General features: G+C 35.5%; 1 protein-coding gene across 1 annotated transcript in view; it reads left to right on the top strand.

Annotated features, from left to right (window-relative positions):
* The window catches only part of CDC73 (cell division cycle 73), a 113,888-nt gene extending 104,889 nt beyond the window's left edge, over positions 1-8,999 (top strand). The window contains exons 16-17 of the mRNA XM_075710888.1: positions 3,196-3,337; positions 4,619-8,999. Coding sequence (XP_075567003.1) covers positions 3,196-3,337; positions 4,619-4,655 — 179 coding nt within the window. The 3' untranslated portion in view covers positions 4,656-8,999. The remainder of the gene's footprint in view (positions 1-3,195; positions 3,338-4,618) is intronic.
* The last annotated feature ends 2,448 nt before the right edge of the window (positions 9,000-11,447 follow it).

Below are 11,447 nucleotides of genomic sequence, written 5' to 3' on the forward strand. Positions count from 1 at the left end.
GAGAAGACGGGCGCTTAGGTCTTTGCATAGATGGTAAGTATTAATGTGCCCTCTGCAATTCTTCTGTTCTGACCTGTGGAAGCTCATGGAAATCTCAGAACTGTTGTCTTTACAATAGGTTCAGAAATAGTGTATAAATTTACTTTCCAAGGTTCTAAAAAAGGTGAAAAGACAATGTATATTACAACACTTCATAGATAACAGGTTTACAAGCTGTCCTCAGATTTCATTACTACTTTGAACAGAGGATTAATCACCTAATATTTCACTAAGAAAGCTTTACAAATATGATTTGGTGTCTGACATAAACTTGGAAGTTTAATAAGATACAGATACTTTTAAGTTGTGAGCTAGATGTCACCACTGTATAGAACTGAACAGGTTTTTTGAGTTATCGCAATTATGCCCAGTATGCTTTGAGACACACTGCACTTTTCTCGCGCAGTTCACTCTTCTGACTGTAAGGTGTGTGATAATATCTAAAGAAACTGTCAGAGTCTGTTCTCTGTTGCTTCATTGTGAAGCTGTCTTAGAAAATAGACCTTTTTATAGTGTCCAGTGGTTTCTGAGCTACAGATTTAAAAAAACCCAAACCAACGCATACACACAGAAGAAAAAAAAAAAGAAAAAATCCACCAAACCAAAATACCCACCTTAGTTCAGTCTGTCATCTTCCAGTCAGTGTGATGAGGAAACAAGTTTGTTCAGGTTTTATATGTGCACATGTTTGGTATGTGAAGTAGAAGCCAGAAAGAGAATGCTAGTCTGGTTAGGAGGAAAAAAAAAAAAAAGAAAATGGTCAGATGGAAGGCTAATGATGTATCTGAGAACAAGAAAATAGAATGAGTTGCTTTTAAGGGGGGGATTGAGAACAAACAGGGAGACAGTGAAAGAGCCTGAAAGTCAGTGTAAAAGAAAAAATACACCACAAGAGAGAGTTTAGCAAAACAGACTAATGAAAGATGAAAATAACACTTCAAAATGAAGATCTAGAGAAAATAGAAATTGTGAAAAGCAAAACCAAGAAAAATGCTATTAACTGTTTAAGGTCTAGCTAGTAGTTGTGTGCTAGTTCCTATCAATTTTAACTTTTTTTTTATATATATATATAAAAATGTATAGAGGACCATAGGAATTTTTATGATGTGCTTTGACATTTTTTAAGTCTTCACTATGCCAAAAAATCCAAATCATAGCTTGTGTATTTCAATCTGAAGGTGTACAAATTCTTAGATTTTTAAGTGAAAGGAGGATATCTGTTCTTACATGACTCATAAAGGTACATTGAAATGGACCTTTTTTGTTTTTAGAAATCCATTCCATTGTTTCAGAGTAAGATGCTTTAAAATATTTTCCTGATAAGAGTATCTCTAGGGCTTTTCCTAATGACTTTACTCACTCCTCAAAATAAAAACAGTGTAAATGGAGAGAGCGCACGCAATGTCAGTCTGGTCGTATGTGTTTACCTTTTCCTGAAGCTATTGCTTTGCCCATATTTATAGTCTTCAGTGGTCTTCATAAATGTGGTTTCTGGGATCTGCAACAGTCAGTTTCATCTGCAGTTTGTGTTTCTTCATGTAAGTCACTGGGTCTGTAGTGATTAACAAATATTCAAAGCTTATCATTATCATTTTGGAAAACAAGCAGGTAGCTTACCATAAAGAATTCCTCAATAAAACTTGTATTGGGCCAGAGCCTGTCAAACTGGTTTTATTCGTTCAATTGCTGTGTCACGTAGCATTTTGTTAGTTGAGTCTCTAAAATTGTGCTCCTAAGTTTACTTTACACGTGGTCTGAGTGTTTAATGTTCACATAGCAAACAAGCTTATTTTTGCATCTGCAAGCAAATGTTTCGGTTGAAATTTTGAATGATGTCACTTTGAACAAATATTTAATTTTGAATACCATTTTAAAGGTCTTTCTGCTAGAGCACATTAGTGCGCCTTCATACTGATTTGTTTCAGATTCAGAAGTGGGTTGTCTTCTGCTCAACATGGTTTAACCTTAATGCAGAGGCTCTGTCAGGTGTTGATTAAGTTTTCTGTAAATGCATAGCCCCAGTATATCTTTATTTGCTTTCTCAGGAGTTATTTTAAAACATGCAACGTTGTATGGAAAAGATAATGTATATGTATTCTTAGTTTTCATTCACAAAGCTTGGAAATTTATCAGGCAGTGGTACAAGCCAGATGATCACTTCTTTAGTTTGTTAATTGAAAAAAAGCTAATTTCAGATACCAGTCTTCCAGAAAGCTCCTAGATACATCATTTTATAGATTGACCTATATCTGGAAAAGGGGACTGATTTTATTTTTATTTTTTTTATTTTACTCATTTGGCTAAAATTGTAGGTGGATTTTTGGAAGAAAAAATGAAGAGTGTGGTATGAGAAAAGATATGACCATGGCATTAAAAATAACTAGTTTCCTCAAGCCTAGTCAAATGCTTCTGCTTCACTTATCCAATAATATCCAAAATAGAAAATCCATCAGATTTGCACAATTCCTATCTGGTAACCAGACTTAAATACTTTCCACTGGATTGTGTCAAAACTATCATTTGGCTAAGGAAATCAAGAAGAATCAGAAGAAGTTTTTAATACTTGCTGTGTTAATGTTTAGGCTTTACATAATTCACATGTGGCAATACTTCCCAAAAGCAAAATAACTGTTAATATTTTACCGTTTTTAACTGAGTACTAGATCAGGGGAAATTGGCAGTTACAAAATTTCTCAGGATGTTTCATGTAGTGTTTGGGGGTTACACTGACATTCTGCTATCTGTCTTCTACAGACTTTCAGGAGATAGCCAGACTTTCTTCTCGGGAGGAAATCAGAAGTCTCAGAAATGCTTTGTTTAATTCTTGGACAGTTCAAAGATTTTCAGAAAGAACATCTTTGTTTCCCAGACAAAACGTGCTTGAATTGGCAATGGGTTTCTGCTATTTTCCTGGAATCTATGCATCTAAAAATAGGGGCTGCCCTTTCACTTAAACCTGTAATAGCATGACAGCCTGATAGTGGCCACCAAGCACTATATTTAGCTCAGTGCCCTTTCTTGAGGGATGGGCTCATTAATTTTGTTCTCAGGCCCTACTCTGAAAAACAAGGGGTGGGGTGGGAATTCTCTTTGATAATAATTACACTCTGTAAAGTCATCATGTTTGTACACTAAATGTTTTCCCGTTTCCTGTAGTTAAAGCTTTTCATCTCAAATATGATGAAGTACGTCTGGATCCAAATGTACAGAAATGGGATGTAACAGTGTTAGAATTAAGCTACCACAAAAGACACTTGGACAGGCCAGTATTTCTACGCTTCTGGGAAACTTTGGACAGGTATGTTTCCTGTTGAAAGTCCCTTATGCTCATGCTTTTTTTTATGTTTGGTGGGAATGAAAAGTTATGGCAACAAGGGAATTGCATACAACTTAGACATCTGAACAATGTTTTAGCTTGAAAATACTGCTTGTTTAGACTTTCCCTGATGATACTGTTAAATATATACCACTATTATTTCTAATATACCACTATTATTTCTGGTTTATAATAAAATATAATCTCCAAAGTGTAATATGCATGGCTTTAAAGGAAGAGTAGTTACCATTAACCATCGATTAGTACCATGATTCCCCACCTCCCTTTAGGCAGAAGGAAAGGAATGGGGAACAGGCTACATGGTGTAGAGTTTTCCTTTGTTCCCTCAGTCCCTCCCCTTGGACTGCAGTTCTGAGCTTATGAGCTCCCGTCCTTTCTCTCTCCACCTCACTAGATGACAGTCTAGAAAAGGTGAGAAACTACCTTAAGAGCCACAAAGCACTATCTTATCGTGATGCCCTTGAGTCCATACCGGTGGGTAGAAGAGGAAGGAAATTAGAAAAGATATGGTGTGTAATGAGTTTTGGACTAGGGATTCTTCTGTATCTTAGGGGCCTTCCAAGTACTTAGCCCTGCCTTTTCTGAGAAGTGAGGGATGGAGGAGCACCAGCAGCTCTGTGAAGAGCAGCATTGCTTCTGACTGCTTCTCTGTGGTTCAGAACCCACTCGAATGGGAAGTTCATTGCAATGCCTTTTTCATGTTGTAGAGGAGAAACTTTCTTATCATGAAGCAGTTGAAGAAATATTGAGGGAAGGGGGAAGCCCATGCATTTCGAGAATGTTTAATCTTTTCATGTTGATTGCACAGCAAACTGCTTGAATGATTGAGTGAACTTCAAAAAGAAAAATCCTATGGGAATTGTCAAAATAATTACAAGCATCAAACTTTCTATGGCTTCTTATTTAAAAGTCTCAGCTAAACTGTATATCTGAATTCCCAGAATGAACTGGAGTTATCTTTAACAACAATCTTCCAGTGTTAGAAGTCATGTGATGCCTTGGAAAACGTGAATTTTCTTTGAAGCAAAGTTTTTAGCTGACTGCCTTTTCGTGGGACAAATGTTCCACATAATACAGAGCGATGGCGTACAAAGACATTGCATCTCTTCTTTGGCAACTTGCTAATTCTCTAAGAATTTTGTTTTAACAAAGTCTGTGCATATTATTCCCTAGAGTAAAATTTCTATAAATACTAAAAGAGTAGTAACATTGTTTTCTGTTTGTTTGGTTGTTTTTTTTCAGGTATATGGTAAAGCACAAATCTCACTTGAGATTCTGAATCTTTCAGCTGCCATTTATTTCCTGAAGTATGGATTGAGAAAACTGAAAGGGGCTCCAGTTCGGAGACCAGAGCTCGCACTATATATGTCATGTCAAGAACTTTACAAATGAAGAAGGGTCACAGTTTAAACTTTTTATAAGAATCTTGTTTGGATGCTTCATGCTATGGCAGGTTGATACCTGTTGTTATTCAGAAGCAAAGGGGTTTTGCTCAAAACTATTTTTTTAATGTTGTTAGCCTTCTAGTCTGCAATCCAAATTGTATATTTTGATAGCAGCAGTTTCTTCTCTGTTTTGTTAAATTAGCCACATTTTTAAATAATGTGTTTTGTTCCTTATTAGAAAATAGATTGATCTTCACTGCAGGTTACAAATGTGTGTGTGTGCGCGCGTGTGCGCACGTGTGTGTGTATATATGTGTGTGTGTGTCTATATATATAATGTATAAAAAAAAAAAATTATAGACACACTAACACACACATAGATGTTACCAGGCTTTCTAAACCACTTAGCTTCTGAGCTTACTTTTGGTTTTCTTTGCTTATTGTTTCACTTACTGAAAATATTTTGTTGTGAATGATATTACATTTTACTCAATAGACTTGCAAACTGAGCAAAGTGAAAATTGTTTTGGATAAATCAAAATGTCAACCTGTATATGTATATTCTGTCAGTCTTTGTTGAAAAAGGGAAGATGAAAAATCTAGAAACACTTTTTTGGATTTGTAATGTCCCAGTTTACTAAATCTTTAAACTTTATTATAGGAACACCTTCAAGTCATATTAACTTTAAATTGCCATTCTCCACACAGGTCTCTTTATTTAAATTGAAAGTGTGCATGTGTACATTCCCATCTATCAAAATACCTTTACATATGAGTCTAAATGTTACCTAGATTAAACAATGAATAGAGATGGAGAGAGTTTGGATTTTTTTTCCTGAAACAGCCACCACAAGGAATGAGTAATTTTAACTACTTTGCATTTATACCTCTAATACCACCTCTAATGTTATTTTCTTGTGACAAAAGTAGCCCAGACTATGTCTACAGGAGTTGTAATTTTCTGAGATGAGTGGCCAATATGGCCTCCTAATAGTCCTGCATTGGAATGGAAAATGAGCTTACTCCAGTTACCAAAGAACAGATTTGCTTGATCCACAGTATGAGTATAACTGAGGCCAGAAGACCCTGGTATCTGTGTGAATTTATGGTATCTCTGTATCTATTTAATAACAGTAAGTTGATATTGCGTACCAGTGGATGTAGAGAATGATCAAATACTGTAACACCTGCATGAATTTTTTTCTGGGATAGAAAACACATGTTTATATTCCTGTTCTTGAAATTCCAAACCATGTTTTTTAATATACTTTACATTTAAGGTTTGACAAAAGTAAAATGTTCTACCTATTCTTCTTTAGTTTTGCTTTTTATTTGATGTTACCTTCATTTTTAATAAAATCAGAAGGCACATCTCCTTAAGAGGTTTTTAAAACTGTCTTAAATTTGAGGACTGTGAGGTCTGACTTGTAATTATGTTTCTATCCCTGCTATGTCGAGATGACTATTTTTAAATGGTCTTAATGGAAACGTGAAAAAAAAAAGCCCGAACCACCAAACAAAACCCCCCAGTGATTCTAAGATTAGCAGAAGTTGAGACTGGATTTTTGAATCGATTCTCTGAAGTGAATCGATTCTGTGAAGTGACTGAGCAGGCAATACAGAACTACTAGAAGTTCTCTTATTTGTATGGGCAGTTGGTCAGTACCAAATGACTGGTTTTTCCCCATACTTAAGCTTATTATAAATGTATCTATGTCATACATGAGTGAGCTGAAGCATTCAATACTTTGTTTTAACCTGTACTATAATTAGAAAAGCTGTAATGGCTACCAACACAGTAATCGCTACCATGAGGAAGTGGTTCAATTTAGGGTTCATTACTGCTTTAAATAGTGGGATATCATGTATGGTTTTGTAACTCTCAAACGTTTCCAATTAGAAATGTAATTTTTTTTCAGACTTAATCAGTACTTCATGGCCCATGCAGTTTTAAAGAGACTTTCGCAATGGGCAGCAAACTTAAAAAGCAAATTCTGAAGAAATGTGTGCTTTGTGTGCACTGTGATATACAGACTATATAGTGGTCTTAAAATAGGCAAGGTCCAATTATCTTTTCTCTGTCCTGTATTTCACTTGTTTTTTAAACGCATGTGTAATCCCAGGTCCAATATTGTACACAGGAAATGGCTTGATTTAGATGTAAATTTATGTATATATTGGGAACTCCTCTGAAACTAGTGAAGTTACATGGATGTGAAACTGGCAGAAGAGCAAAATCCATGAAATCTTTGTATGAACTGTGCCATTTTTTATGGATTGAGCATAGACCTTTAACATCTTAGAATTTTGTACTTGCAAGCAATTTACGACACAAGTTGTAAAATATGTATTTGTGAAGGAGTTGGCACCTGATTGTGCATATTTTTGTCAGTCATAAAAGTAGTGATGTTTATAAAATGAGCCATTTTGCAATCAGATTCCTGCTGACATTATTGGAAGTTTAATTAGGTTGTCAGAATAGCATTCCTGCTGCCTTCATAAATAACTGCACATAGATTATGAAACTACTTGGACTTAAAAATTTAGCCTTGCAGCAGCGTTTTGCAACACAGCTGGAATTTTAGACACTTACGTTCTGCTTAATTTATCTACAAGTTAATGTAGAGTCATAAAGAAAACCGATACCAAGAACTAGGGAAGCTGGAGGATCAGACATCTGTTTTAGTGAACTGCATTCTTATTGTTGAGCAAATTTGACGCACTACTTAGAGCTGTATAAAGTGTGTAAATTGTACTCAATTAAAATGAATAACTAAAACTGAGCTACTTCATTGACTGTAGTTTATTGAACAGTAGAATAATACTGGCATGGGAATCAGATACCAAATTGGCTGTTTCTATTAAACATCTGAAGTGTCCTAACTCTACACTGTTTTATAAGTACAAGATGAGTGAGATGAAACGAGATAAAACAAGATGAAAACTGGTTTGAAGTCTGCTATTGGGCTCCTATACTATCAGCAGGTGATTATTTCCTTTAGTAGCAAGGTTATAGGGTCCAGTAGATATATCTGAAGTAATGATTTTATATTAAAAACTAAAATACCTATGATTTAGACTATTTGAGCTTTCTGAATGCTACCCTGAATAAAACAGACAAAGGGGGAATTTTTTTCTGAGGTAAAGTAGGGCAACTGCCTGGACTTGTGTACCTGAAGAAATTGCAGATCGGCATCCTCAATTGAGTAGGCTCAGCTATTTAGTTATTACCTGGAAATTTTTGTAGCAAGATAGTTTCACAAATAGGTACTAAAGTCAGTGCTTGAGCTATACAATTTATAGAACTGTTCTGCAATGCTGTAAACCTTTTTATTTCTGAATATGGAAGAAAATGTAGATAGCAGATTGTGTGTTAAGTTGCCCTTGATCATAAGTTGAACTATTATGCGATATTTGACAGATAAGCCTTTATGAGAAAGCAAATTTGGTTTTGGCTTTCATCTGATATGCAGTCAGTGTATAAAATATTACCATTCTCTGCAGGGACCTGCAAAAGTAAGGTTTATTAGTACAGCTTTCATTCTTTTGCTGGTGAAATATGCACTTAGTTGCTAATTCTTGCAAACACTATATGAAAAAAAAAAAAGCTGGTCAAAATTAATGGCTTAGTGATTTTAAAGTTTAATGTCATGAATGCATTTTAATTCAAAAGCCATAACTAATGCCAAGTACTTTATTAGAGCAATGTGTTCATGAAAAATTAAAATCCCTGCCTGAAGAAACTGTTGGCCAAGTAGGTTACAGTTCAGCTAATCTGTGGAAAAATGTGCCACAAACTGGAATCTCTGAATGTCATATTCAGAGTTGCTCATTTGTTACTTAACTGATTTTTTTTTTTTTTTTTGAAGACAGATGGCAGTTTTGCTTTCATTTTCTGAACAGTTAGATGCTTCAATAGCAATTGTGTAGTTTTCCGTCTTTGGTTTGGTTTTACCCCAAGACTGTTAACACGATTCAACAATTCTGAGGCAGTGATTGAAAACAGATCACTTTTAAGTATGGAGCTGTTTAAGTGGAGCTCATGCACTTGACAAAGATAAAGATGGTTTCTTAACGGAACTGTGATTTAGTGGGTAACATCAAGTCCATTGTTCAGCTGTCATTAACTTGTCTGTAGATCATTCTTCTCAGTGATGCTATCATAGAGGACAAGTTTGCGAATAATGAGATTTAATCAAGCAAAATTCATTGGTAGGTAGTACAGTGGCAGGTCATGCATCCAGAGTGATGTACTGTGTTAATTTTTCTTTAAACAAAATTTTTATAATTTTTTAATAAGAATGCAAATGCAAAGAACAATCTCAAGTGTTTGAAACTTTATTGCGGAGACTAGTTCACATGTAAAACTGAAAGATAGGAGGTGGTACATAAAATCTGTAAGAAAAATATCTTGGTTTATGGTTTTTATTTGCATCTGTAAATTCTTGTGCTCTAGTTTGTTTTATTTCAAATTCAGAAAAACTGGTTACTTGCTTCACAAGGTTCCTGCATATATCACTGGAAACTGTCAGAGGTAAATCTTTAGCTGCAGTTGCTTGAAGGTTTGGTTAAATGAGTTTGTAGATTATAAATTCTGGCCTGTGTCAATGGGCCCAAATTTTAACAGTGGTTTTGAAGGTTCAAGTTAAAATGAATTCTTACAAGAATCTGATGGGGACAGCCACAATTGAATGAAAGGAGAAGACAAACTTCTCATGAGGTTAAACCTTTATACTCTCACGTTACTGTCATAAACTTGTGTTTAATGTCTGTTTCGATAAACCTTAAATTTTTTGATTATGTCTTGCCACTTGACATATTATTTAAGTTCTGAACTATATTATTGATGGTTTTATGAGTTAATGGTTTAGTATCAGCCCAAGTCTGACACTTGAAAATTCTTAGCAAAAATATCTTGAGGACTTTCAAAGTTGGGATGTCTTTCTAAATGCAATAGTCAACTTAGCCGTGAAAGAAGAAACAAAAAAAGCATGTTTCTCTTGTTCCTATCAATCAAGACCAACCCTGTAGTTCCATAATACTGAACAGATTTTTTTATTGATGAAATACAACGTAAAAAATACCTTAAAGAAACTGCTTCTAATTTTTCACTTCTTCCTGCCCTCTTGAAATCCTTTCCAGGAGACTCATCCAGCCCCTCCTCTTCTTCCCTGACTCATTCTTTCTGCTTGTGTCTCCCAAACTGGGTCTGCTCCCAAACCTGCAAGCTTTCTGAGGACCTCAGCCCAGCACGCATTATTCCTGTGCGCCATCTGAATTATTCCTCTGCCCGATCTTCATCAGTGCACAAACAGGGCAGTGGAAGCACAAGAAACACAAGTTCCTCTTTATCATGTATCAGAGAGTTAGTTACAAACTTTAAAAAAAAATAAAAAAATAAAAAAATAAAAATGCAAGTATGACCGACTGAATAGTTCATCATGCTTCTTTCTAGTTCAGTTTTGACCTGTAGTAATGAAGCTTTGAGGTTTTGAACATAAAAATATTGAAGGCATACTAGCTATTATTTCCTTAATTATTATGTCTCTAGTTATTCTCCAAGGATCTTTGTAGATCTCTGTTACCTGCAGATAAGTATTAGGAGTGAATGATTATCCTGAGCTCCACTGAGTTGAGTCAGTCTTAACCCGAGACTGAATGAAAACTAAACAATTACCTGACAGCCTTTGGCAGCTGGCAAATTATTTGGGGAGCACCACACTAGTTTTCTTTGTTACTGATTTTGTGAGAGACTGATCTAATATAACAAAATTATAAGCAGTGAGGAAAATAAAAACTTGATACTTGTTTTTCAGACACTATTCAACACTTGTAATAGAGCTATTTACAATTTTGTAAGAATTGTGAGGTGACCACAGCAACTAATACTAATCCCAAGAGCAGAATGTGTGGATTTGATTGTTTTCTAGGGCCATGAGTTATCAATAAATTTTGCAGCATGCCCTTAAAAAGTTCAGATGGTCACAGAAAAAGGTCGTGTAACTGAATGGTACCTCACCAGCTGCCTCTTTGTATGTAGTGAGACATCTCAGCTGACCCCTTCCTTAATTCAAGTGTTCCTACTCATGACCACTGCAGTGCGGAAGGAGGTAGTCTGTTACATATTCAAATCCCCTATTGTGGAGCTTGTTTTGGTTGTCTACCAGGCGTTCTTCATTCTGGTATTCTTGAGGATGGCTGTCATGATTTTCTTGATGCTAACGTGCTACTGAAGTTACGTCTGTGGGTTTTAAAAAGATACAACCCAAATGAAGGGAATAAAATTATTTAGCAGTGCTCCACTTGTTCTTATGACAAATATCACTGCTGAAGATCCTGCGAGTAACACAGGTGTTAGAGTGGAAGATTAATTACTTCAGAATGTCATGTATAACCACTTTGTATGGTAGGTATTTTCAGCCATTCATTGTCCTAACTTTGTTTAAATTCACTTGTTGCATCTTGTATGAAACTTAGATTGCAGGTTCCACTGGAGAGAGGAGGTCTTTTTATTCTGTAATAAAACTTGCATGAAAGAGCCTGTGTTTTATGCGTGATGGAAACAATTAGTCTGGCTGCTGGAAAGTTACTAAAAAGGGAATAATGGGATTAAAGGGGGGGGACACACACCAAAACAAAAACCACCCAAACATAGAAAAGCTTCCTAAAGTGAGATTACTGAACTG

The sequence above is a fragment of the Pelecanus crispus genome, chromosome 5 (assembly GCF_030463565.1).
Source record: "Pelecanus crispus isolate bPelCri1 chromosome 5, bPelCri1.pri, whole genome shotgun sequence".
Lineage (NCBI taxonomy): Eukaryota > Metazoa > Chordata > Aves > Pelecaniformes > Pelecanidae > Pelecanus > Pelecanus crispus.